Below are 26,000 nucleotides of genomic sequence, written 5' to 3'. Positions count from 1 at the left end.
ACAAGCCAGCTAAGTCAGTGAGGAGCAGTGCCAAGCCTTCAGCAGCGGGGAATAGAGTGGGGCGGACTCACTTTTCGACCTCCACCCTCCACCAAGTTGAAGATTCCATTCTTGTCTCTTGCCATCATACACCTTGCAACCATGAGCCAGCCACCTGCCCCCACCCCCGCCTCAACTCCAGGACCCTCCGCCGCGACATTCAAGCGCAGTCCGGAACGCGCATACACCGGCCCCAGCGAACATGCGGGCCTCGGTCCTCGAGCTGGAGCGAGCGCTGCGGAAGCAGAACGATATTTCGCAAAGTTGCCCGAGGCGACTCAGCCTATTATGCCGCGTACGGCGCGGGCTTTGGGGATCGGAAGTTGGATCGTTGGTGGATGTGAGTGGGCGTGGCGAGTGGGCCCAGACGCGGGGCGCGAGGGGGAGAGCCCCGGATGGTTTCTGGAGGGATGGAGTGAGGGCGGTAGCATGACGGAAATGTGGTGCGGGTAACAGGAAGGGAGGAAGACGGTGGAGATGGAGGGGAAAGGGGAGAATGAGAGAGAGAGAGGCAGTTGAATGGAAGAGGAGAGGAAGGATGAAGAGTGAAGAGCAGGAGGGTGGGAGGGTGGGAGGGTGGGAGAGGAAGGTGTTAGGCTGTCGGAGGCCTTGAGGCTTGGAGGCGGGCGAGTCGCACCAGATGGACTCTACCGCATCGCACTCGCGTGTCCATTTTTGCTACTCGGCCTCGTCGCGCTCGATCTTGATCAAGTTGTGGTTCTGATTACGGGATTGGCGAACGACGATCAGATCATAGCTAACACCAGTTGCGTGCGGGTACATGATCCTATTTGCCGACTATGGGCCGCACGAACATGTCTTTAGTCCAGTGAGTGTCAGGCGCGAGGGCGAGGTATGGTGAGGGCCGCGCACATATCGTCGGGCCAGTAGTGTGTCGCTCTTACCGTTCTTGAACCCCAACCCAAGTCCCTCCCCATTCATTTCCCCCCCCCCCCCAGCCTCGCTTCCCTCGCACTCCCACGCTCACACCAGATCCGCCGCATGTTCCACAAATACACGGCCGAGATGTTCACCCTCTCAAAGAGCGAGCGGGGGATGTTGGGGCTCGAGGACGCAACCGTCACGCCCACACAGGCCTCCCAACCTGCCCTCACCGCAGGTTCTGCACGAGTGGCGCCACCACCGACACAGGCGCCGGAAGCCAAGTTGATGGAGGAGGTCAAGGCACAGCACGGGCGGTCGTGGTGGAAGCTCTGGTAGTAGCATAGATGCATAGATATCGGATCTGTTGATCTGTTAATCTGGCGTGGTTGTTGTTGATCTCGCGCATGAAGACTCAGGAGAGGAGCAACTCGGGCTGCTGCTCACTCGAGACCTCTACATGCTGATACATGGCTCTGCTATGACCAATCTCTCGCTGCCAATACCCACGGTCTACAAGTCTACCGTACCGGATCCGCGGCGTGAGTCCGCGTTGCTCGTGCGACTGCTCTCTCGCTATGCTGTGCTGTGCTGTGCTTGTGCCCGTTCTGCTCGCGTGTTACTGGCCTCCATACACTTGCCCCTGCCCAGCGTAGTAGGCCTGTCCGTAGTCGTATCGTTGGTCTTCGTCGTCGTGCGTCTCAGAGTGCATCTGCATCTCAATTGGTAGCTGCATGCCCATCTCGAGCTCGTCCATCTGCGCCGAGTTGGCCATAGCGTGGTGCACCATGCTGGCATCGAGGCTGCCGTCGCCCTGCGTCGCCGACGCTGGCGTCTCGTTTGCACTGCCCATCGGCGTGCCAGCGGCCTCGGCGTTTGCAGCAGCAGCCACTGCGGCGGCTGCCGCCGCCTCGAGCGACTGGTGGACGGGCTGCGAGTGACTTGGCCCTGCGAGCGGAATGTCGTTGGCCGAGATGGCCGGTGCTGATGTCTGGAACCCGTAGCCGTAGTCGTACTCTTCGGCCTTCTTGAGGTTCTTCCTGCGAGCTTGTCCGTTCATCTTGCGCTGGCGCTTGGCAGGCGGTCCCTCGCCTGGGTTGTTCGACGACATGGACACCCTGATCCCCGGATGGCCCTGTGCCAGAGCCGCCGCAGCAGCCGCCTTGTGTGCCGCCGTCGCGACCATCTCGTTCTCCTTCTGCGCGTTGAGTATAGCCTCCTCCTGTTTCATGCCACGGCCCTGGAAACCGCCGTTCTCGAAACGCCACAGGTGGTTTTGACGGATGCGCCAGCCTGCGATGCAGCCCTGGTTGAGCTTCTCGTAGTACATGTCGGCGCCTTTGCGTGCGAGGTAGGTGCGGACGCGGTGCGCTGAGCATCGCCCTTCGTCACCGTCCCACTCGTCGGGGTAGTGCTTGCGGATCCAGTTGACAATGTCGTTGGGTTTCTCCGTGTTAGCAGTGACAATAGGAATTGGAGGCAAGGTGTCTCACCAGAGGCCAGTTGTCATTGCCGTTGGACAGAAGCGCGCGGCCGATGAAAAGGTTGACACTTGCGTTGGGAGGCGGCTGGTGGAGGTCAGCAGGTGCCACAGTGCCACACTGGATCACAACTCACTGAAGGCCAGTTGGGGTTGGGCTGTGTTGCATTCGGCGGAGCAATTGCGCGGAGCAGGCGCGCGGTCGGTGATCCAGGCTCTTCCTCGGCCGCAGCGTCGAGTGCCAACGGGTCCATCGTCTCGTCCTGGGTAAATGGCAGAGGTGAGAAGTCGGCGTTGTGAGGGTTTGGCGCAGAGGCGATAGTCTCAGTGATGGTGGTTGGCTCGCCCGGGATGTAGGGGCGGTGGTACACGTCGCGCGATGCTGCGAGGGATTGTGGTGGGACAGGTGTTGAGGAAGAGGATGCGCCGTTCGAGTGCTGGTGCTCTGCCGGGACGGAGTTTGGCGAGCTGACCTTGGGGTCCTGGCGAGATGAGGGAAGCCGAGACATGATGCGTGGGATGCGTGGGAGAAAGTGGGGGGAAGGGGGGAGTGAGGAAGACGGATGAAGACTGTGAAGGAAGGCTGGGCTTGGTTGATGGTGTGGGAGGTCGCCCTTGGTGGCTCTTCCACTAAGTGGCGGAGAGGCGAACGCCGATTAGCGCGAGAGGGCGCCAGGAGAAGTGTGGGGTTGGGCGCCAAGCAGTTCGAGTCGAAGAATTGAAGGATGGGAAAGGTGAAGAGGAAGGATGTAGATGAGGATGCGGATGAGAGGTGTTGATTGTGGGATTGTGGATTGTGGCTCCTCTGTTGAGCTTGCGAGGATTCAACGGTGGTGGTGGTGGGGGGGGGGGGGGTGGGTGGTTGTAGGGTGAGACAGAAGCTTGCGGCTGGGTACAGTGTGGGATGAATGTGGCGGCGTGGCGGCTCTGGGCGGGGGAATCGGCCGCCACCTTCTTGCCCCCTATCCAATACCTCTCTCATCTAGATCCCAGGCCTTGGGTGATGAAAAATACCTCCGCAAACCAGCAAACTGCCGCATTCGGCAAGCGCCGTGTCAGACGCAGCTCCATACAAACGCCACGTCATTGCTCCAGTGATAAGCAGCCTCTCTTCGACTCCCAATTCATCCATGCAACTGAACAGCGATAACGATATGGATGGTGTTGAAGAGGGAGACGAGGTGGCATCCGTTGAGAAGCTCGCGCCATTGGGAAGGGGAGGGGGCGTTGAATCCGCTTCCAGTAACATTTTGTACGGCCTAACACAGAGCGATGCCCAAGTTGGGGTTGGATCAGAAATACGATCATGCACGTTGTGAGATGTGCGATGCGAGTCAAGTCCGAGATGAAACGAGTGCATCTTCATCCCTCCCTAGTGTTTGGCTTGGTTCGCCACCCAACTTGTTGCTTCAACGCTTTGTCTATCTTCACTGTTTGGCTCGCTGGATGAATTACGGACTCGCCCCAATCTCCGAAACACGCGACCCAATTGTCACCACCGTGTGTTGACAAGACTCCATTCATCACCTCCATCCACCTTCCTCCACCAACAATGTCACACGGTACGTCGTCCAAGCCCCGCGGATTTACTCTGACCCCAGGTGTCCGCCGCGTCCAAGGACGGTTCACAACCTCCGCCTCCTCCGAGGCCTACCAGCGACAGTTACTCGCGCCGTACGTGTGCCTCTCTCTTTCACTCCCTTCTCTCCATCCCGATCTCCTCTGATGCCAGTGTCAAGCAGTGGCGACGCGGATGGGTCCAGCCCGCTGGCTTACCCGAAGGAAGCACGTACAAAGTATGCAAGTGGCAGCGGGTTGACGAGGTAAGACCCCGTCCTACCCAGCTGATAGAAGATGGCAGCCTCCCCATTCGACGACGAGGAGATGGAACCCGAGACGGACTCGGACGAGGAGCACACCGAAGCTCCCACGGCTGGCGTCACGCCTGCGCCCCTGACCGAGACGCCAGCACCCGAGAAGGTGGCTGCCACGCCTGCAGAGAACAAGGACACACCCAAGCCGAAGGAGGGTGAGGAAATACGCGTGGAGGAGGTTGTGATCGACGTCGTCATGGTTGATGTGTCTGGGCCGGTGCCGGCCGCGCCGGCGGCCGATATGCCGGAGGCGACGATCACGGAGCTCCCGGACGACCCAAAGGAGGCCACGCCAGGAGAGGGGGTTCAGGCTGAGCCGGCGGCCGTCACGCCCATGTTGGATGAGCTGCCCATACCCGCCGCGCCAGTGGAGGACAAGGCGGCGGCGCCCGTGGAGGGGTCTGGGGAGTCTGAGTCTGCGGTGGTGGTCGAGGCCAAAGCTGACACGCCCGTGGCAGCGACGCCAGCGGCTGAGGCCAAAGCGACAACACCTGTTGCTGAAGCTGCGGAGACGCCGGCAGCAGTAGTCGAGACAACACTCGAGGCACCCGTAGCGGCGGTCGAGGCCAAGGTTGAGACGCCCGCGGAGGCCGTTGAGGCCAAGGCGGAGACCCCAGCGGCCGCAACTCCCGCGGAGGCCGTCGAAGCGAAGGCGGAAACACCAACTGCCGAAGCCGAGGCCACACCGCCTGTCGTCGAGGTTGCGCCGGCCGAGGCCATGGCCGTGACTCCCGTCGTAGAGGCGGCGCCGGCAGAGCCTGAGCCCGAGACCGAGGTCAAGGCGACCGAGGTCACAGAGGGGGAGGCAGTGACGGAGAAGGTCGAGGCACCGGCTGAGGAGAAGGTCGAGGAGGAGCAGGAGAAGGCGTTCGAGGCTGTGGAGAAGGTCGAGGTTGTGGAGGATAAGGTCAATGAGCCTGCCGCGCAGCCGGTCACGGCGTCTGTCGAGATGGCCGAGCCGGCCGCGCCCGTCGACAAGGTCGAGGTCGGGGAGAAGGCGGATAAGGCGATGGAGACGGACGTGGTTGAGCCTGCTCCAGCGGCTCCCTCACCTCCCTCACCTCCAGAGGTGACCGAGACGGCCGAGACAATCGAGGAGAAGGCTAATATGGGGACGGAGGTTAATGTAGAACAGACTGAGGAGGCAACAGAGACGGAGAGCAAGCCCCCGGCGGAAGAAGCACCAACCGAGCCAGCGCAGCCCGCCGACCAACAAGACGCCGACGGAGACGTCAAGATGGCCGAGGCGTAGTTGTAGCTTGCACCCGTGTTTGTAGCGTTGCGATTGCCAATGTCTGTCGTAGTCCATGCCGTGTGCGGGCTAGAGCAACTCACACCAACTCACCACCGCTATCCAAGGCACGGACGCGTGCATACCACGTCGTGGCCACGCGCGCTGAGGCATTCTGAGTCGCGAGTCGCTCCTGGCGGTGACCGCCGACCGGCAACTGAATGCCACGAGCCTTCCCGCAGTAATTCCTTGCGTACCCGGTTTCCGAACCACACGGGTCATCGATAGCTATTTTTGTCGCGTCCCGTTTCAGCCAACAGGTTCTATTTCTGACAACGCCTATTTCTGATTCCTACTCGGTCTTCCTCTCGTGTTCTGCCGTCTGCGCTCATTCCCCCACATACAGTACCAGCCTGGCTATGCGATACATCCAACAGTCACAGGGGTATGGTCTATGCGTGCTTCACACCTACTAGCCTCCCTCACCGTAGGCTACTTCTTCTTTGCGGCCGCCTTCTTGCCTGCAGCAGCCTTGCCCTTGCCCTTACCAACAGCCTTGATGAGCTTGTCCTTGCTCACGTCGTTGACCTCGTCCTCAGCCTTCTTGTCATCCTCGTCGTCAGGTGGAGGCGCGTCGTCCTCGAACACGGCGTCGTTGTCTGGCTGTTCCCCTTCAGCAGCAACCTTCTTGCGCGAGGCTGCAAACATGTCGCCCTTGTGGAATGCGATAGGGTGGTCGCGCTTGTTGTATGTGCGCGTAAACGAAGCCTTTGTCGCTGAGGGGATCATCTTGAGCACCTTCTCCTCAGACATGTCGCCGACGCCGAGCTCGACGAACGCGTCCCAGTCATCCTTGCCGAGGTAGTACTCGTCCATCGTCTCGATCGTTCCGTCGATCGCCTCGGACCCCTCGTCCATCAGCGGTTTGACGATCTTGCCAGCCAGCAACGGCATATACTGCTGTCGGATCTCATCACGTGATCCTGAGACTCTCAAGCGCATACGGATCTGGATGTCGGTTAGCTCGCGCTGCAGCTTGCCCATCTTCGAGTTCTGACCCAGCCACTGTGGGAAGGAGGGTCCGCCCCACCCACTTCCCCCGGTCGGGCGGTTCATTCCGTAGATGTGATAGGCTGGTCGCACAGTCGAGGTGACAGCGTGCAATGGGAGGAGAGACCAGTGCTGCTCGCCGCCGTGGATGAGGCGGTCGACAAGGTCGCCGTCAGAAATCGAGTCTGCAGCCTGACTGATTAACTCGAGGTTCTTCAGGTCTCGTTCAGGCCCATCAAGGTTGTTCAACCGCGCAGGGTTAGTCTTGATGTAATGCTCCTGTGCGAGTTAGGGATGAGCCTATCGTGAACTCACCTGGATGAACAGGGGGACGAACGAGAAGTCTTGAAAGTACAGGTCCATCTTGTCGTTGAGCGTCTCCTTGCTCGTACGGGCGAACGAGTACGGCCCGCAGAGCTTATCAGTGATGGTGAACGGGGTCATGATCGTATTCTTCTCGTTCATCTTGATCCTGAGCGTCAGCTAGGAAGCGAGTTCAGGCAGTGGAGACTCACAGCTCCTTGCCCTCGTCAAAGTCCATCTCGCTCTTGCCGAGCTTGTACGTCGAGAGCATGTTGAGCACTTGGCGGATATCGGAGTTGGCACCCTTGACGAGCTCATCAACAACGTTGGCGGGGATCTTGAGCTTCTCCCTGGCTGTTAGTTACATCCTGCGGCAATAGCTCGTACTTGAACAGGATGGAGAGGATGCGCGAACGAATTTCTTGCGGGCCAGGTCTTTCGTCAGTATTTCACCACTGTATCACTCACCGCCTGTACGCGAGGCTGAACGTTGTCCCCCAGAGCGGCTTCATCTTGGGGAGGTTCCGGTCGTTGCAGATGAGGATGAGGGGGATCTGGTGTTGGCTTGACTGCGATATCCGCAGCTCACCTTCGTCTTCTTGATTAGCGCGTTGAGCGCGCCCACACCGCCGCGGTCGCCGGCTGACATGCCGTCGACCTCGTCCATGATGAGGCATGTGCGCTTGCTCAAGTTGAGGTCGGTAACGGTCGTACTCTGGAACTTTAGCATCTCCACGTCATTGCAACGAACCCTAACGCCCTTGCCCTGGAAGAAGCCGTCGAGAGACGTGTTGTCAACGTTGGTGCCGTTCTCAAGGAGCTTCTTGCTGCGTGTGTCACTTGCGTTGAGCTCGAGTGGTGAGTAACCCGACTCCTTCGCGACGAGGTGGGCTGACGTCGTCTTGCCAATACCTGGCGGGCCCGATATGAGAACGGCGCGGTAGAGCCCGCTGCCGTCCTTGCCAGGCTTCTTGAAGCCCGAGTTGTAGCTCTTCTGCCTGTCATGTCAGCTTTGGATGCGTGCAAGCTGACCAGTTGGCAAGCCACGTCTGCAGCTTCTCAATGTTCGACTTGTTGCCGCAAACCTCCTTGATGGTCTTGGGCGCGTACTTCGTGGTCCACAACTGCGCTGAAGCAGGGGCAGCCTTCCTGCGCGTCAGCTTGACCTCGGCGTCTGGAAGCCCACTTAGCTGCCAGGCCTGTCCCAGCCAGAGCCTTCTCCTTGCGTTTCCGGTGCTTCTCTTCCTCCTCCTCACGCCTGGCCATTTCCTCGGCATTCTTAATCACCTCCTGCTCCTTCTTCTCGAGCGCCTTCTGCTGCTTGTCATCAAGTACGCCCTTGCGCGTGCGGATGAGGTCCAGGAACTCGTCCTCTGTGAGCGTCTTGATGCCCTTTTCCTTGATCTTAGCGATCTTGGACGCGCCTGCGTTCTCGCCAACGATTACATAGTCGGTCTTGCCAGATGGTGTCCCGACCACGCGTCTGCGGTCAGCTGTGAGCTAGGTTTGGTTAGCTCACCCATGATAGCGTTTGCAAAGCTCGATGGCGTCGTCACGCCCCAGCGACTCCAACTCGCCGGTGAACACGAAGCAGAGGCCAGCCAACGCAGCTGGGTCGCCGTCAGGAATCTGCTTGGACCCCGGGGCGGCTGGGCCAGCGGCTCGCCGAGCCGCCATGGCATGGAAGCTGGTGTCAACTAAAGCACGAGTAGGACTCACTTGAACTTGGGCTTGGGTTTTTCGTCCTTGTCGTCCTTGCCGTCCTCAACGTCCTCGTCCTTTCCTTTGTCCTTGCTGGCAGGCTTCTTGGCCGGCGCAGCCTTGGCAACTGGCTTCTTGGCGGGAGGCTTCTTCGCCAGTGCCTTCTTGGGAGCAGCCGTCTTCGGCTTGACGTCTTCCTCACTCATCTCCTCGTCACTGTCGCGTACAGCCGGAGCCTCCTTCCCCCGCACCTTCTTCGGTGGACGGCCTTCGTCTTCACTCTCGGTTGCCACTCGTTTGGCAGGTGTACGGCGCTTCGGCTTGATGTCATCTTCGTCAGAGGACTCGACGAGGTTGTTGCGCTTGGCGGCCGTCTTCGCAGCTCTAGGGGTAGACCTTTTGGGTTGCACCTTTACCGGCTCCAGCTCTGGCTCTGGACTGGATTCCACGGCGATGGGTCGCTTCTGCGCCAGTTAGCCATGAATTGGTAAATAACCCACCGAGCTTGAGGCAGTTGGGAAGTGCTTGCTGGTTGTCGCAGCCTTGCTGGGTTCCGGCTTGGGTGGCGCCCTAGTCGTCAGCAGCTCGGGAAAGTTCAGTACACACCGTGACCTGTTTGTTAGCTGAGCCCGGGTGCAAACCAGCTACTCACGCTGGCTTCTTCACCGGAACCTCATCATCGCTCTCATCTTCGGTTAGTGGGAACAACCTCACACGCACCAATCATGATCGGCTCATCACCAGTCCCCTTAGCCTTGGGCTTGACCTCCTCTTTGGGCCTAGACGGCGTCGATGTCCCAGGCTTGAACTGCTGTCAGCTGGTACGCAAACACTCTAGCTGACCCATCCTCGCAGATCGCTGCCAGCCGGTGCGGTGGGCTTCTTAGGTGCAGCCTTCTTGGGCCTGTCCTTGTCCTGCGACGAGTCCTTCTGACTCCCCTGGGTGTTGGATTTCCGTGGTGTTACCGGCATGTTGGATGGCGATAACAGCAATGGAGATGGAGTTGCCACAATACAAGCAATGAAGCTGCCCGGTTACGCGACTTGGGAGTTCAAGTGGAGGTGAGGCGCGTCAATGACTTTGACGGAACCAAATTTCTCAAGTACAGTCACCCTGGACTCAACAACAACAATCCGCACTTATACAAAAGCAAACGCAAGCAGCAAGTATGCCGGCCCCAGCGCGCAAGCGTGCTCGCAAGGAGACGCCGGAGGCAGAACAGCCAGTACCCGAAGCATCAACCTCTGCGTCCGCGTCCGCGCCACACCTCGTCTCCTTCCTGACCGGGTATGCGGAGCGTGCAGACGAGTCGGGATCTGACGACGAAGGGTCGGACAGTGCGTCAGAGGGGGAGGCTGACGAGCCCGATGAGCTGGACGACGAGGACGAGACGCCACACACGCCATCGAAGCGTGTCGGGCTGGTCGGTACGCCGAGTCGGCGGAAGCGAGGATCAGCAGCCACCACCCCACGCAAGCCGCGCACGCCTGGGACAGCGCGCAAGACCAAACCCGTCCTCCAGCCCGGAGACGATGGATACATCCGGCCGTCGCGAGCTGATGCGTACTTTATGGCGGCGTCACGTGGAGCCCAGACGAGCGGACGCTCGTACGCTTCCCTCGCGGCACCCCTCTCGCAGGCCGAGTATGAGGCGACGGCTGTCGGTGCGCGCGGTGCGACGAGTCGTGTCCAGACAACGATGGAGGTCACTGAGGCGTACTTTCCCCAGTGGGAGGCCGAGCTCGAGGCCGGTTTCAACCTCCTCCTGTACGGGTTTGGGTCAAAACGACGCCTTGTCAACCGCTTCGTCTCCCGACTCGGGGAGCGCGGGCACTGCTCCGTCGTGAACGGTTACTTTCCGGGCCTGAACCTCCGCGATGTCCTCTCTTCGCTCGAAGACAACCTCGGTATCCCCGATTCTCCCGCCCCACCAGGGGCGACGCCGCTCGAACGTGCCGCTCACCGCGTCTACACTCACTTCTCGGCCGAAGGGGCTCGCCCTCTCTTCCTGGTGCTGCACAACATTGACGCCCCCGCCCTCAAGGCGACCAAGGCTATGGCGGTCCTCAGTCTCCTCGCGTGCTCGCCAGGTATCCATATCATCGCGACGTTTGACCACGTCAACACTCCGCTTCTCTTCTCGGCCACGGCTACGGCGACCCCGCCCCATCCCTGGCGGAAACAGCGCACACGGCATAAGGGGGACGAGTATATCCCCGTCCCAGCATCGCGCGGCTTCAATTGGGTGTACCACTCGATCGCGACATACGATGACTACGACGTCGAGCTGTCGTACGCTCGTCTGAGCGCAAGTGCACTCGGAGCGCTTGGCCAGGGTGGACAAGCAGGCGTGAGCGAGGAGGGCGCACTGCAGATCCTGCGTTCCGTGCCTCCCATGGCAGCGCGTCTACTCAAGCTCATTTTATCACGCCAACTCGGCGCCCTTCCCTCTGACCCAGCCATGCACGTTGCCCAACCGCCAGCCGCCATTGCCCCACCATTCGCAATGGACGTCGACCTCCTCCAGAAGACGGCTCGCGACCGTTTTATCGCCCGTGAGGAGGACCGGTTCAATGCCCTCCTCGGCGAGTTCCGCGATCACGGACTCGTTGTCGTCGCAGAACTCGATCCTGACGGGCGTACTGGCCGTTGGGCGTGGGTCCCCCTCGGCAAGAGCGCCATCGAGCGCATTCTCGATGAGATGAAGGATGTTGAGGCGTAGCAGCAGCCTAACATCTCACGTAGCGCGTCGCGCGACCGTGGCGGCGCCCGATCAACAGCCCTTAACGGATATTACAAGTCCCAAGCCGAAGTCGAGACCGCTTCCAACTGGGCCGAAATGCCACATCGGGTCCGGTCCTTGGAGCCCATCCCACTTCCTTCACATTTGCATGCGCCGTGTGGCGCTCTTTGTCATGAAGATATTGTACATTACGCGGGTCACTTTGCTGACGCGGCTGACCCATGACCAACTAAACTCCTGATTCGCTTAAGGGGATATTAAACATCAGCGTACCGTGGTGTGGCGGGCACGAGCCTCAGCTGACCAATTGACGGTTGGACTGGCGCCAAGTATCCGCATCGGCCCTTGTACAACCTCACCAAGTGCCAAGACTCTTGAGTCACCCAAGATTGTGCGGGCACGAAATCCTGCCCGCCAGCCCCTATCCCCGTGCCAGTCTTGCCTTGGGGTCCCCAAGATCGTTCCTTGCCCAAGGCTGTCCAAGGCTGCCCAAGACGTGCTTTCGCTTACTTGCCACTTGAGATTCCGGGCTAACCACGCTGACCCGGGTGCCGTAGTAGAGAATGCCAAGGCCAAGGAATTCTGCAGGGCTGTACGTAGCCTCGCCAAGCTGGGCGCAGCACTCGTGCGTTCTTGTGGATTGGTCTGGGCGCTGATGGCTACGGCCGATTGGTGAGCTCTGTGGGGAGGAAGGGAAGGGAGTCGTGTTCTGAGGTCGGATAGAACGCTTCGCACTTGGCAGTTGATCGGTCTTCGGATTTTGGCGGTCGAAAGCGAGCGATAGCGAGGTGGAGCGGTGGAGCGAGAGAATGCGAATAAGAATTATCAGAGAGGTGGGCGTGGCACCGAGCCGAGATGAATGTGGGCGTCCTCTAGCTGCTTCGAAACATTGAACCGAGCGCAGCGCTCAAGTGACTCGACGTCGTTGACGGTGACAGCCTCGTCGAGTCTTTGCCCGCCGCTGAAGGAAAGGAAACCATGACTGGTGACATGCAAACGATACAATTATACCTAACGGCCCTGCCGTCCTGGGCAAAATGGATATTGTACAACACACTTTGACGCTATGCTAAACCCCAAAATCCAAACTCTGCACCTTAGGCGCGGTCCTCGCGCTCGGCCTCGCGGACGCCCTCGAGGAGCATCTCGAGTCCACCAGCAGGCTCGCGGGGAGAGACGGGACGCTCGCGGCGGTCGCGGTCGCGGTCGCGCGTGTCGCACTCACGGAGGGGCGGGAGGCGCTCGCGATCAGAGTAGCCCATTGGAGGGGGGAGGTGAATGCGCTCGGTCCCCTGCGAGTAGTAGTATGGTGGGAGGGCTGGTGAAGAAGCGCTGGACGAGATGCTAGAGTTGCGGTCCTGGCGGGTTGCTGGCTCAGGTGCCCTGCTCGGGGGGTAGGATGAGAAGGCGTCGGTTGGTGCGGGCATCTGGGCCTGGATGGCGGCCACGTTGAGACGAGCTTGGAGGATAGTGAGGCGGGTCTGGATGATGGCAGTGAGACGCTCCTCCTCGCTCTTCTTGGCCTGGAGGATGGCCATGAGGAGCTCACGGTCGCCCTCACCAGAGCGGCGGAATGAGTCGAGGATTGACTTGAGCGAAGCCGGAGCGGGAGGGACATCGTCCCAGTAGTTGTCACCCTGGTCGACGGACGCCTTCTGCATGGGAGGCGATGCGGCGTCGTGGTGGCTCCTTGGTGGCGAAGGGGGAAAGTCGCGGGTCTCGCGAGGAGGGCTGCGTCGGTGCGAAGGACGCGAGTAGGGGTGTGGACGTGAAGGGCCAGAGTAGGCGGTAGGTGGGTGACGCGCAGTTGTGGAAGACATGTTAAGTGATGATATCAAGTTTGTGTGTAGGGAGGAAGAAGTGACTGGGGTGGGTGGATGAGTGGGGTTTAAGTAGACAATGAGTGCATCTCTGCCAAGAGTAAACTGTCCTGCTGTCGAAATGAACCAAGCACGCGCCAAGACATGCCAAGATGACAATCCCCGCCATGTTCCTGACTGAAGACCAAAATACAGCCAGCGGCAACTCGCCCTTGCCCCGCAATCCCCGACAACCCGAATACACTTCACTGAGACTGAGACTTGGTTGACGCCGTTCTCCTACAAGTCTCAGGTCCCACTCCCGATACACAACGCCAAGCTAATGTTTCCAAGGTGGGATGGCTCCACACACTTGGTGTACAAGTAAAGATCTTGTGACAAGTTCTGGTCCAAACTTGGAACGGGGTCGACGCAATTTGGGTGGAGGTGTGGTGAGGGTGCACCATGTTAAGGGGGAGGGTCGATTATGGACCGAGTGGCATGTTCCAAGAATAATGGTACAACCTGGGGTGGACCTGGGTGGGGTGAGAAGAAGGAAATCAGGGGCATTGGGCATGTCCGACCTTTTTCTCGGCAGGGTAACGGGTTGCTTAGAACAAACCTCTTGCTGTGCTCTTTTGCCCGTCTGAATCGACTTTGACTCCCAACCCTGAAATCTGTTCCAAGACTTCTTCCTCTCGTCTTATGCCTAGATATTTTTAGGTAGCTGTGCCACTTCTACTTCCGGGTGACCAGACTTGTGTGTCTCTTGGCTAAGCTTGGACTGTGTTGATTGTGGAGCAATCGGCTGGTCTAGATTACGCCTTTGTGACTAAACTGAACTCGACTATAGTTAGATTCTGCACCAAGATGAGGCACAACACCTCGCCACTACTGTAGCTCCCCACTACGACCACTACTTACAAATAGATCACTTCCATCCAGCCGACGGATAAGTGCTCGTATTGGTCATACATTCGACTTTAATTGAATCAGACCTACTCGGATGCCACATGACGACACGAACCAAAACCCCATGCAGCGCATTTGGATTCAACAGCCCCGACGTTCTCGGCGCCCGATCCGTCATACCAGCATTTCGCTGACTTCTTCCGGCTTTCCAGGGCTGGTGTATTCTTGGCTGCCCTATACTGTCCAATACCATTCACCAACCGAGACACGAGCGCATCTGGACGCCTGACGTGGCGACATGGCAGACTGAGGTACCAAGCATCTTGGCACGCCCACCTTTTCGGGCAGGGCATATATCCTACATCCTGCCACACTCGGCCGCACCCGCGCAAAGTCTTGGCTGAAACCATTCGGTACAAGTCTTTCCAGCCAGCCACAACAAGAACTAGCGCGCCCGTGCAACCGAATAAGTTGGTGCCAGCTAATGAGCTTGGCGTGCTGTGCGACCGCACACGTAAACACTGGTGCCTCAACTGGAGGAAACCCCCAATGTTTGCACCCTCCGTGTTGCGAGGGCTGGCTAACACGTCCCCTAATGGATGTCGCGGTGACTTGCAACCCACCTACCCACTGACCATTAATAGGCACTTGGCATTGCGGCCGATGGTCAGATGGACATTTGCTTGGCGCAAGGAAGAGCGGCTCTTTGTATCAAGTGCGCTGCTTGGCTTCACATTCCCACGGCTTGTGTGCATCCTCACTCACCTCCTCCCTCTACTCCCCTGATCCCCCTGCACTCACCATTACAATGCCAATGGATCCTCATCAGCCAGAGTGCCACAACGTTACCATGCTTTCCACTGCCCAAAGCTCTGGTTTACTGACAGTGCGAGGAAGGTGGAATCAATCAACAACGCCAGTCACATCACCTGGCTGGCGTACTTTGTTCTTGATCTTACCCATCCCTTCATCCCAGCTTCCATTTCCTCCTACGCCAACAGCCCAGGCAGTTCCCGATATCCGAATCTGGGCACCTCCCGGATCGGGCTTTGCTCAGATACAAGACGCCTCTTCCCAGGTCCTACCCAATACCTCTACGGTGGACTGGATCGTGATACCACCGCATTGCCACCCACTCTCCTTGATCAAAGGATCAATCCCCATTGGGATAACCCTAACATACAGACCCACGTGACACTGACGGTGGGGAAACATGAGCCAAAAGACTTGCCGGTTCTGACTGGTGGTACATACGCCGTGAGCCCGTTGTTTTGCTCAGATACGCTCGTAGACCAGCTGGTCTCCCACGGTAAGCGCGGTGGACCTTCGGCCTCACAGACCTGATTGACCTCCAGGAGCTACAGTCTTCCGACTCCCCCTCAACATCACTGTCAACTGTCTCATTCCCCGCAATCCCGAGCTCATTTTCGTCATCCCGTGGACAAAGGAGGTCGAATATCCAAAGGAGTGTGTCACTCACAAGCCACCGCACATGGCAACGGGTGCCCCGAGGCCCGCTTCACTTGGAGGAGTAAATCGCCGGCAGTGTTCACACAGAGCCCCAATACAGTCTCAGTGGGAGTTCTGGGTTTCACAACGTGCACACCGAGCCGAGTCCCCCTCCGTCTAATTGCTTTCTTGACTTCAGACTTCTCGTCAAACTACTGGGCCACGTCGGACACCAATGACCTAGAAGGCCGAACTCCTCAGTCATACTTGGAGGTCGTTATTAGGCGCTGACATCGCGGAAGCTCTTGGAATACCACGCCCTTACATAGTGACCCTCAACTGGGCCATCCAAATGATGATCAGCGGCATGTTGATGGATCCGTCTAGCTTTGCACTCTCACGGACTCTGCTGGAATTGCTCGGATATCAAGCTCCAACCCCTCACGACTTGGACTACAACTATGTGGTAGTGCTCAACTCTCCTTTGTATATCCAGTGCTTATGTACCTTGGACCCACTGTAACTGCTCTGTCGATTGTGGTTGTCTGGTTGGGCATGCCATGGCATGGAGAGATATTAGCCATGTGGCCAAAAGGCGGCATTCCGGAACCCGGACCGAAGTTGGGTGGACACCGGCGCCGGTGTGGAACATTAGGAACTGTTCATCGGCGAAAGTGTTCCGGCGATGTTCCATCTACTCTATGCCATACACACGGCCAATCAACCCTCCCTCCCTCCCCCGGGCCCGAGACCTCGAAGCACAGCATCTTGGCATTCCAATCTTGCCGCCAGCATGACCTCCCTTCCGTTTACTTGCCGGCAGAATGCAAGGTGGAGAATGACATTCGGCTGGGCCACCGATGAGGTGAAGTGTCGGCGACTCGGAGCCGAGTCTCTATCGGCCCGGACGATCCGCGGCGTCCCAACATTGGCCCGACGGTAAATGGTGAAGGAGAGGCGCACTCCCGCCGGCTCTTGCCTTTTGGCCCAAGCTCATCTCCAGTACCTAGGCTGCCATACAAATGCACTAGTTCACAACACCGTCAAACCGGCGCCGGTTCGCCGTAGCTCCAAGCGGAGCCCAGTGCGGAGCTCGGCATACCCCGCATCTTGATTCTGCACGTTGCAATTCCATCCCGGCGGCACAGATATATCTGCTGGTCGCATTCTCCTCGATCCGCCATCTCTTTCGTCAGCCTCGACAAGACCCATTCACCATCTCGTCACTACACTCCACGGTCGACAAGAACAAGAAGGACGACATCATGGACGAGAAGAAGGACATTGTCTCGGTCGAGCACCTTGAGGCGCCTGAACTGCGCGATGCCGAGCACGCATCCAGCAAGCCAAAGTACAAGGCAAACACGCAGCTCGACGATGCCGCCCGCCTCCTTGAGGAAGCGGGAGGACACATCGAGTACTCGATGGCCGAGATGAAGAAGGTGCTGCGCCGCATCGACTTTTACGTGTGCTTTCCCATGTGCATCACCTATTGGATGTAAGTAGAGTGGGGTAGCGCCTAGTTCTTTGCTGACAGCCAGCCAGCAGGTTAGTACGAATTGAGTCAAGGTTGGGCAGGGTGGCAAGGAACATTTAGCCCACACTGTCCGTACCTCTCCGGCGTTGCACTCGCCCAAGAGCACGTGCTCACTCGGGCCGAGATGCCGAGGAAGACCCCGATGACAGCATTGAGCATCACTGACGCCAGATGGACAAGTCGTCCGTGTCCTACGCGGCCGTGTTCGACCTCCAGAAGCACACCAACCTCCACGGCACGCAGTACTCGTGGCTCTCGTCGGTCGTGTATTGCGCGCAGCTCGTGTGCCAGCCGATCTCGGCGTACGCGCTGATCGTGTTCCCAGTCAAGTACTGGGTCATGTTCAACATGACAATGTGGTCGATCTGCACAATCTGCACGACAGCGTGTAAGAGCTTTGTTCCGCTCCTCATCTGCCGCATGTTGCTTGGCGCGTTCGAGGCAACCATCATGCCATCGTTCATCCTCATCACGCAGATGTGGTGGCTGCGTCGCGAACAATCCTACCGCACCATCGCATACCAGATTGCCAACAGCTGTGCTGCCATCTTTGGCCCTCTGATGAGCTACGGTATCGGGCGCGCGACTGAGCGCTCGAGCACCATCCTCGAGTATCAGGCCATCTTTTTGTTCATCGGTGCGGTCTCGCTCGCCTTTGTGCCAATTGTGTGGTGGCTCCTCCCCAACTCTCCAACCACTGCTCGTTTCCTGGAGCGTAACGGCGGACGCGACCGCCTGATTGCCATCCACCGTCTCAAGGAGAACAACACCGGCACCAAGACATCCAAGTTCAAGTGGGCGCAGGTGTGGGAGACGTACCGCGACCCCAAGACGTACATGTGGGCGGCCATGTGGTTCTGCGCCGCATGCCCGTCTGGTGGTATTGGTGCTTTCGGCGGCCTCATCACCAAGGGCTTCGGCTTCTCGACCCTCAACACCATCCTCATGCAGATCCCTACTGGGTGCATCGGTATTGTTGGCCTTCTCACTTCGATTTACATCACAAACCGCATCAAGATGCGCTGGCCCGTCCTCGCCGTCGTGACCATCTTCCCGATCGCTGGCGGCGTCGCCCTTACCCAAGTACCGCGCTCCAAGCCTGGTGGCCTCATGGCCGCGTACTACGTCGCCTACGTTTTTGCGGTCATCCAGCCACTCCTCGTGTCGTGGTGCAACCTCAACGCATCTGGCACCACCAAGCGTGTCGTGACCACTGCCACCATGTTTGGCGCCCTCACCATTGGCAACATTGTCGGCCCGCAGGTCTACTTTGCCAGGGAGGCGCCGTCCTACCTCACGGGCCTTTACGTTGACATTGCGTGCTGGTGCATCCTCCTCATCCTTATTGTCACCATGGGCTTCTACCTCAAGTACCTCAACCGCAAGCAGGAGGCGCGGCGCGTCGCCCTGGGTTTCCCAGCTGGTCTCAAGGACATGTCAATCATGAGCCACAAGGAAGCCGAGGAGTACAAGCAAGAGCTCAATGCCAAGCTCCGCGCCGCCGGGATGGACCCCGACGCGTTCAACGAAAACGCGTTCGAGGACCTCACGGACTTTGAGAACCCTCACTTCATGTATGTGCTCTAGAGGTGCACGGGGTTGCGAGGTTGGGCGGAGCCGTGCGGAATGGAGCGGAGCAGCACGGGTTTGTTGATGGCCGGCGCAAGGCGGAGTGGTGCGGAAGATCAGGCCGAGTTTGTATGGAATGTAATATGTCCTGGGTTAATTTAGAGAAATGGAAGACGTTGTCTCTGGCATACCTTCGGAAACTGCATGGAGGAAGATTGGGATCGCCGAGGGGCAATCTCAGTGCACAGCTCGAGAATGCTGACCAACTACCCCGCATTCGGGACAGGGTGAGGCCCCCCAGACGCCGGTGCGAATCGGAGCACGTCAACAACCGATCGAATACATCCCAAGTGAACAACCGCACGATTCCGCTCATTACCCCTGCCAGGCAGTGCTGAGCAAGAATTCCAGGCTCGCCCGTCGGCTACAAGCTTATAGTTTTCACACCAGCCCCACCTTATCGCACGATTGGCGCCCTTAAGCTTGCGTCAACATACATGACAGATCTTGCCCACCAATTGATTACGGGACACGGGATACCAACCTCGGTCATGTTACCGATTCCCCGGCTACTTAAGCCTCAGCCCTCGTTAAACGTTGAGACTCACCATTTCTCTGAGCTACACTTAGCCAAGTCCCTCTATCGCATCTCTACTGCACTACCAAAGCCTTGTTTATCATGTAAGTATGCTGGGTTGAGGACTGAAATCGGCGTGGCGGCTGAGGTCCATTTGTGGCACCCACCGCGGATCCTACACTTTATGGCGTCACAACCAATCTGCGCGACTCGGCTGACATGCAGGTCCCTCAACGTTGTCCGCCCTAAGATCGGTATAATTTATTACAGCATGTATGGCCATACCGGGGCTCTTGCTGAGGCCGCTATTCGCGGCGCTGAGGCTGCGGGAGCCGAGGTTCGGCCCTACAACTTCCAGGAGACGCTCCCCGCCGACCTGGTCAAGAAGATTGGCGGCGGTTCCTCGCTCGAGCCCAAGCACCCCATCATCACTCCCGAGGCCCTTGTCGAGCTGGACGGTTTCATCATTGGTGCTCCTACTCGTTTCGGCCGTATGCCGGCGCAAGTGAACGCGTTCCTCGACTCGACTGGCGCGCAGTACGCGCAAGGCTCACTGATCGGCAAGTTTGCCGGCACGTTTACGTCGTCCAACACCCAGCACGGGGGACAGGAGACGACGCACCTCAACATCTTACCGTACTTTGTGCACCAGGGTATCATCTACGTGCCTAACGGATACCAGTTCAAGGCTACTGGCGACACGGCAACCGTCCATGGCTCGAGCCCGTATGGCGCGTCGACTGTGGCTGGCGGGGACGGGAGCTTCAAGCCGTCCGCATTGGAACTCGAGGCCGCAGAGGGACAGGGCAAGGTGAGTTTAGATCGCGGTTGTGACGTGTGCTGACAACAAGTACTTTGCCAATGTGGTTGGGGCTTACCTCACCGGAAAGGCTGCTATTGGCAAGTAGAGTGTATTCAGTCTCGAGATGGAGCAGTACGTGTACATTGACAATGTCCGGGGCGGTGAGGGAACAGTGAGCGTGGGATGAGGTATGGTTCTTGGCCAGACAGCCGTCATCAGCGAGCAGCGTAAGTAAGGTCAGCAGTAAACACCGTGAATTGCGCAGATTTCTCACAACTTGCGCCCACACGTGCTAACTCTCACCACTTTACATACCCGACACACGCCGCTCATACTATTATCCTGACCAACCCGAACTAGTTCCTCAGCTTGCGTCACCAATCCGTGTCCCTTCCCGCTCTCCGCCTCCAACCGCACACTGCTACTGCGAATCCGGATGGCCAGTTTCGCCGGGCTCCCCCACGTCGCCAAGAGCCTTAAGGACGACGGGGATGACGCGCTGACTGGTGTGAGCGTGTCTCCCTCCTCACCAGCTTGTCTTCTTCCACCATTAGGGTCATTAAACTGTCTGCTCACGTCACGTCACTTTTTTCAGGAGATACTCACCGCCACGCATTCGTACATTGCGAAACGCTACGACCGGGCATAGCCTCGAACCGGGCAGCTGGGACGCCTCCACTCTCTCCTCCCCCAAGACCAAGGAGGAAGAGTTGGCGCAGTTCCGCACCACTCCACTTCTTGGACGCGTACGAGACGCCAGGCTTGCGGCCGGGCTTGCTTCCCTCGGACTTGACCTTGGGCTTGACGTCGGGGAGGTCGCTCGAGTCGGACTCGCGCTTGTCAGGAGAAGGGGTCACCTCCATCTTGACGAAGACAATGTCGGGAGAATCGGGATCTGGCGAGGGAGACGGGGAGTGCTTGCGCTTGGGCATGGCAACTTGAGGTGTGGATGTGTGGAGATCAAGTTATCGATGTGGGAAATGAGAGAGTGGGAGGATGTTGAGAGTGTGGATGCAACTGGAGGATATAAGTATGGGGCGCAGTTGGTCCTCTGTCTAACCTACACACGATGAGCACACCAACATGAGTCTCTACTCTCACGTCTGGCCTTTGAGGCAGAACAGGCTGCCTCGTCGCCTCATCGCCCCCCCACGAGTAGAACAGCGCGGCGCGTACGCTCGTGAAACCCCTGTCCTGGCGAAACAATGATTCTTGGGATCCGTTCTGCGGTTCGTTTTTCCAGAATATCTTGGTCTCTTAGAGATCTTGGGGTCAGTCTGCCTTTCGACTTGGGCATGGCCAGCTGAGCGGTCGGTAAATACCACACAAACACACACACGTCGAGCTGTGTTCCAAAGCGAGGTCCAGAGGGCGCACTTGCCATTCTCACGCATCGGTCAAGGCCAAGGTCAAGGTCAAGCTCGCCCTCCTACTTCGCCTCGTCCTATACTGTTCGCAAAGCCCAACACATCTCCCACCTCACTCCTCCATCGTCGTCTCTCCCTACCCAGTGTAACTCTCCACTTCCATCTCCTACCCTACTAGTTCAACTCTCTAACCCATTGTACCCTGCCATGCCCTTCGTCATCGAAATTCCTACCCGCCCCACTCGCATTCGCCGCCACCGCCACTCTCCCTCGCCTGAGCCCGAGTCCAAGATGGAGGGCCTGGGGGACGTCAAGATGGTGGAGGACGGGAGTGTGAGCGAGTCGCCTCGTGACGAGCCGCCCAAGAGCCAGTCGCCGCCCAAGAGCCAGTCGCCGCCCAAGACCCAGTCGCCTCCCAAGGCCAAGTCCGCGGACTCTGAGCAGCTCGTCAAGTTCGAATCTCCTGATCCCCTCGCCCTCCGCGCGGAGTCCGAGTCGCCTGCTCCAATCACCATCCGCGAGAAGATTGAGCCGCAGGTCAAGGCCGAGCCAGAGTCCAAGGCAAATAACGACCTCGAGGAGGATGACGAGTTCGGCCCTACGGCTGGGTCTGAGAGTAGGGACCAAGCCAAGCCTCCGGCGCTGGCCGAGAGCGACGGCGAGAGCGAGAGTAAGTGCGAGACGAAGGGCAAGAGCACGAGCAAGATCAACAGCAAGACCAAGAGTAGTATCTTCAGCAAGGGCAAGAGCAAGGGCAACGGTGAGGGCAAGAAGACCAAGGTCAAGGGCGATAGTCCTCCCAAGAACGAGAATGCGGTCCAGACCGGGAGCGAGAGCGACGGCGAGATCGAGACCAAAGCCAAGAGCAAGATTGAGGGCAAGACGCAGGTGAAAAGTGAAGACAGTGACGGGGAGGTCAAGGACGAGGTCAAGAGCGAGTCACAGTTGGAGCCCAGCACCAAGCGGTATCTTGGCCTGGCCGAATCGCCCAAAGTGAAGAAACGACCCCTCAACTCCCCCGCCAAGCCCAAGGGCGAGAAGAAGGCTCGCATCTCGCCCCGTACGGATTCCCCCACCTCCACAAAGGTAAATAAGAAGCCAGCGCCCAAAGGCCGTTTATCCGGGGACGAGCTTGTGCAGCTCTTCAAAGCCACCATTGGCAATGGACCCAAACGCGCAGTATTCGACAACTTGATCCCCGGTCGTACAGGCAAGCAGCTGCATGACAATTGGACGTGAGTGAGCTTGATATTCAACTGATGAAAGCAAGACAATCGAGCCGTATATCGTCAAGGCATTGCTCGACAAGGGTGACAAGTAGGGGTGGGGTGAAGTAAGGGTGGGTTGTGTATGACTCGATGGTACATGCATGTTTATTCGAAAGGCCAAAGCGTCATTCAGTATGATTTCAGGGTCAGTCACGTGGGGACTGAGGGGCGGGAGAAAGGGTTTGTCAGGGTCGGGGATAAGACGTGATGTCACACCGTCACTCATACTCACAGGAAAGGCACCTCAAGTCCATCATCCATCTTCCAGCACCTCTTCTTGTATCCATCCAGTCGCGTGCCGTGAAAGCGGGTGACAGGGCTAAGAATTAGACCTCCCGCCTTCTGTCTCCTCGATTGATCAACGAACCGAAGACCGGTGGCACAGTTGGCAAAGAGGACATCGCATAAGGATTTCAGAGATTAGCGGTGTAGGTTTGGGGTTGATACAAAGCCATTCGTTCACAGCAGATTCTCTGCCGCACTCACATTCAAAGGCGCTTCTTTCTCGGGGATGGGATTTGCGAGGTGCCGATTTCCTCCTTCGGATCCCGCTCCACAACACCTTCCCAACCTCTCAGGGCGAAACGTTATCACAGTTCGGAAAAGGGCTACACTGGGGCCAGGCTGGTTGAGGATTTGGGGGTTCAATCCTCGTTCCTTGGATGTGACGTGACTTGAAAGAGGCGATGCAATGGCAATGGCAAACAAGTGTCGACAGCATCAATTGCGCTCCAGAGCTTGGGCCTCCGTATCCCCATTCACAGGCTGTGCTGCTGCGCAAGCTGCTGCGCTCCCAATGGCCCGTGTGGCATCATCATGGCATGATCACACGTGTGTGTACAGCATCTGATCTACGATTCTATAGCTACATGTACAGTGGACCAGGCCCCTCATAGCCATCGACAGCAGGGGGGGGGGTCAAAGATATGCAGAGTATGTCTCGTTAGGCGGCGTGAAATTATTGATGAAGCGGTCGATGTCAATGGTGTGTTGTGTGGCCTTGCGTGAGGCGCCAGCGCGACAAGTCAAAGACACAATGTTGCAGGGGAGCCGAGGCGAAGGCAAGCGCGGTGATGCGAGGAAACGAGAGCGTACATCGAAGGTAACCCGAAAACGAGGCGAAACGTGGAATCCGTGAGCTTGTGCGGAAAGTGAAGACAGGCGAGGACGTCTAGGTGTGGTTGGGCGAGGTTCGCGGCCAGCGCGAGATTCAAAACTGGGTCCGGTAGGCAGGATACACTGCCGGGTGCACTGCCGGAGTCGACCATTGCGACGCGGCAGCCGTGTGGCACATGGGGGGAGGTTGCATCGCCAGGTATGCGTCGTCTGACCCAGAGGACCAGCGCTGCGCGTGCCCTGGACGCCAGTGCTGGTGGCGCCAGCTGACGGACGGGGGCGCAGGCCAGGCGAACGACCCGTACGCGTAGCCGGGAGGCCCGGCGTTGGCAAACTGGCCCGGCTGGGGGTTCACAAAGTGGGTCGGGACCGGAGCGATTGGCATGCTCATACCGCGGTACCCCTGCTGTTGCGCAGCCTGCATCGCACTCTGCTGCTGCTGCGCAGAGTAGAGTGGGTCCATGGGCGAAGCCAGGTCGACCTGGCTCGGGTCGAGGTCCATCGAGTCCGCCCCAACAGAAGCGGCTGCCATGACAGACGCCATGGCGTATGGGTTGAACTCGAAGCCAGACTCGTGACCGGCTTCGAGGTAGTGGGGTATCGCCTTGTGGTAGCGGGGATCGGGACCGAACTGTGGTGTTGCTGCCGCCTGTAAGAAGTACAGGCGCGGCTGCGAAGGCGCCAAGCGCCACCGCTCATCCTGCCCAAAATCGATCGGTTCAGCCACCTGCTGGTGCGCTCCCCAGGTGTTGTTAGCGAGCGCAGCCTGGCGCAGGTCGGCAATTTCTGGCGCCATCTGCTCCTGGCCAGCCGAGCTGCGTTGCGATCCTGGGGCGGGAAGACGAGCGATCTGTCGGCTGAGCGAGGACGAGCGAGCCAGAGTAGGGTACGTCGGATCGGTGGGTGATACCGAAGGAAGTGATGGGACAGGTGTTGGTAAGGATGTGACGGGGAACTGCTGCCCGGACATGGAGGCCTTGCGTGCACTAACGCGCGCAGCCTCGTACATCGAGGTGTTGTGGAGCACGTCAGCAGAGAACGCATCCTTGGCCGTCCGTTTGAGTGGAGTCTGGTTGGCGGCTGCGCCATGCTGCAGAACCAGCGGAGGCGACGCCGACTGGGCGCGGCCGCCCGCCGCGGGGAAGACGTATCCAGAGAGGGCGCCGGCGCGCTGATAGCGAATATGCGTGTCGAGCATCGAGCGCCAACTGTCAAACTCGCGTATCCCGACACGCAGGTTGAAGTGCAATGCGTCCAGCCACTCGAGCTCATAGTCGTTGACGTCCTTGACCGGGATGCCGAGGAACTGTGCCCAAGTGGTGTTGGTGTACGTGTTGTCGTCGAGATACTTGTTGGCAAGCATCAAGCCCGTGATGAACCCCTGCGCCTCGGACACCTCGCGATGGAACGGTGGTCGCCGTCCTAGTGCGAGACACTTCTTGTACTTGTGGGTGTAGATGAGGGCGAGAATGGTGACCGAGAAGGACACCTGGGTGCTGTGGAGGACGGAGAAGACGAACTGACAGAAGGGAAGGTTGGGGTTGATCGGGACTGGGTGAATCGCTCGCCCTTCGTTGTCGAATGGACGAGACTTGGACTTGCGAATATCCTTGCTCTGGCGACGGTTCATCAGCGGGCTGTGAGCCAGCGAAGATGAGAACATGTCCGCGTGCCAGAAGTACCAAAACGTTGTGGCTGCGAGTGTCAGCTGTGCCTCAGGTACATTCCCTGGCCGTTGCGCACGCCATGCCCGCCCCACGAAGCCGTTAGGATACGCACATGTGTACTGCGCCATGGGCGTAAGGTAACCGGGCTTGGACTCGTCACTCCCGGGCTCAGCCAGTCGCATGTCAATCTTCTTCGAGGACGGAGGTGGGGATAGCGGTCGTTGCGGCGCAGGTGCGGGTGCTGCAGTCGTGGAATTGATCGATAATGCCTGGAACGCAGAGTGGACAGGGCGAGCAACGTGGTTGGGCTCGGCCTTGACAAACTGCTCCTCCATCGCCATGTCTGGCGCGTAGCCAAGGTGGTGGTCGTACTCGGTTGCAGGCATGACCCAGGATGGGCCAAAGTAGGAAGGTTCCATGACGGTATGGGGACCGGCGACTGCAGACATCGGTGGCGTCTGCGGTTCGTACGACGAGGGCGCAGGATCTTGAGTGAGCTGCCAGTTAAGAGGCGAAGTCCGGTGGGGAGATGATGGGGAAGAAGCCGGTGGGGAGAGGGATAGTGACGATCTGTAGAAGTTGTAGGACGCCGCCTGATGATGATGTTGAGGTTGTTGTTGTTGTTGGTGATGA

At 58.6% G+C, this 26,000-nt stretch overlaps 10 protein-coding genes across 10 annotated transcripts; 5 read left to right on the top strand and 5 right to left on the bottom strand.

The window, feature by feature from the left end:
* Positions 1–141: 141 nt before the first annotated feature.
* CcaverHIS019_0600980 (uncharacterized protein) lies at positions 142–1,260 on the top strand (the record flags this gene model as incomplete). The annotated part of the gene is made up of 3 exons (XM_060602518.1): positions 142–379; positions 807–868; positions 1,033–1,260. The coding sequence occupies 3 exons, from the start codon at positions 142–144 to the stop codon at positions 1,258–1,260; spliced, it is 528 nt and encodes a 175-aa protein (XP_060458904.1).
* Positions 1,261–1,540: 280 nt separating this feature from the next.
* CcaverHIS019_0600970 (uncharacterized protein) lies at positions 1,541–2,910 on the bottom strand (the record flags this gene model as incomplete). The annotated part of the gene is made up of 3 exons (XM_060602517.1): positions 1,541–2,368; positions 2,415–2,489; positions 2,539–2,910. The coding sequence occupies 3 exons, from the start codon at positions 2,908–2,910 to the stop codon at positions 1,541–1,543; spliced, it is 1,275 nt and encodes a 424-aa protein (XP_060458903.1).
* A 1,043-nt stretch (positions 2,911–3,953) lies between these two features.
* CcaverHIS019_0600960 (uncharacterized protein) lies at positions 3,954–5,527 on the top strand (the record flags this gene model as incomplete). The annotated part of the gene is made up of 4 exons (XM_060602516.1): positions 3,954–3,963; positions 4,003–4,075; positions 4,134–4,224; positions 4,256–5,527. The coding sequence occupies 4 exons, from the start codon at positions 3,954–3,956 to the stop codon at positions 5,525–5,527; spliced, it is 1,446 nt and encodes a 481-aa protein (XP_060458902.1).
* A 471-nt stretch (positions 5,528–5,998) lies between these two features.
* On the bottom strand, positions 5,999–9,532 carry rfc1 (uncharacterized protein; the record flags this gene model as incomplete). Its single annotated transcript, XM_060602515.1, has 14 exons — positions 5,999–6,748; positions 6,872–7,028; positions 7,072–7,209; positions 7,328–7,413; positions 7,449–7,857; positions 7,892–8,008; positions 8,046–8,342; positions 8,379–8,546; positions 8,579–9,024; positions 9,061–9,130; positions 9,167–9,172; positions 9,213–9,249; positions 9,281–9,368; positions 9,404–9,532. 14 exons carry the CDS (start codon positions 9,530–9,532, stop codon positions 5,999–6,001), a joined length of 2,898 nt encoding a protein of 965 aa, XP_060458901.1.
* Positions 9,533–9,729: 197 nt separating this feature from the next.
* Positions 9,730–11,283, top strand: ORC2 (uncharacterized protein; the record flags this gene model as incomplete). The annotated part of the gene is made up of 1 exon (XM_060602514.1): positions 9,730–11,283. One exon carries the CDS (start codon positions 9,730–9,732, stop codon positions 11,281–11,283), a length of 1,554 nt encoding a protein of 517 aa, XP_060458900.1.
* A 1,118-nt stretch (positions 11,284–12,401) lies between these two features.
* On the bottom strand, positions 12,402–13,124 carry CcaverHIS019_0600930 (uncharacterized protein; the record flags this gene model as incomplete). The annotated part of the gene is made up of 1 exon (XM_060602513.1): positions 12,402–13,124. One exon carries the CDS (start codon positions 13,122–13,124, stop codon positions 12,402–12,404), a length of 723 nt encoding a protein of 240 aa, XP_060458899.1.
* A 3,605-nt stretch (positions 13,125–16,729) lies between these two features.
* On the top strand, positions 16,730–20,055 carry CcaverHIS019_0600920 (uncharacterized protein; the record flags this gene model as incomplete). Its single annotated transcript, XM_060602512.1, has 5 exons — positions 16,730–16,962; positions 17,006–17,012; positions 17,173–18,575; positions 19,373–19,958; positions 19,999–20,055. The coding sequence occupies 5 exons, from the start codon at positions 16,730–16,732 to the stop codon at positions 20,053–20,055; spliced, it is 2,286 nt and encodes a 761-aa protein (XP_060458898.1).
* Positions 20,056–20,370: 315 nt separating this feature from the next.
* CcaverHIS019_0600910 (uncharacterized protein) lies at positions 20,371–20,881 on the bottom strand (the record flags this gene model as incomplete). Its single annotated transcript, XM_060602510.1, has 2 exons — positions 20,371–20,452; positions 20,556–20,881. The coding sequence occupies 2 exons, from the start codon at positions 20,879–20,881 to the stop codon at positions 20,371–20,373; spliced, it is 408 nt and encodes a 135-aa protein (XP_060458897.1).
* Positions 20,882–21,523: 642 nt separating this feature from the next.
* Positions 21,524–22,637, top strand: CcaverHIS019_0600900 (uncharacterized protein; the record flags this gene model as incomplete). The annotated part of the gene is made up of 2 exons (XM_060602509.1): positions 21,524–22,551; positions 22,583–22,637. The coding sequence occupies 2 exons, from the start codon at positions 21,524–21,526 to the stop codon at positions 22,635–22,637; spliced, it is 1,083 nt and encodes a 360-aa protein (XP_060458896.1).
* A 1,157-nt stretch (positions 22,638–23,794) lies between these two features.
* On the bottom strand, positions 23,795–25,816 carry CcaverHIS019_0600890 (uncharacterized protein; the record flags this gene model as incomplete). Its single annotated transcript, XM_060602508.1, has 2 exons — positions 23,795–25,395; positions 25,480–25,816. The coding sequence occupies 2 exons, from the start codon at positions 25,814–25,816 to the stop codon at positions 23,795–23,797; spliced, it is 1,938 nt and encodes a 645-aa protein (XP_060458895.1).
* Positions 25,817–26,000: the final 184 nt, after the last annotated feature.

The sequence above is a fragment of the Cutaneotrichosporon cavernicola genome (genome assembly GCF_030864355.1).
Source record: "Cutaneotrichosporon cavernicola HIS019 DNA, chromosome: 6".
Lineage (NCBI taxonomy): Eukaryota > Fungi > Basidiomycota > Tremellomycetes > Trichosporonales > Trichosporonaceae > Cutaneotrichosporon > Cutaneotrichosporon cavernicola.
This window is presented reverse-complemented; position numbering and strand designations above follow the sequence as displayed.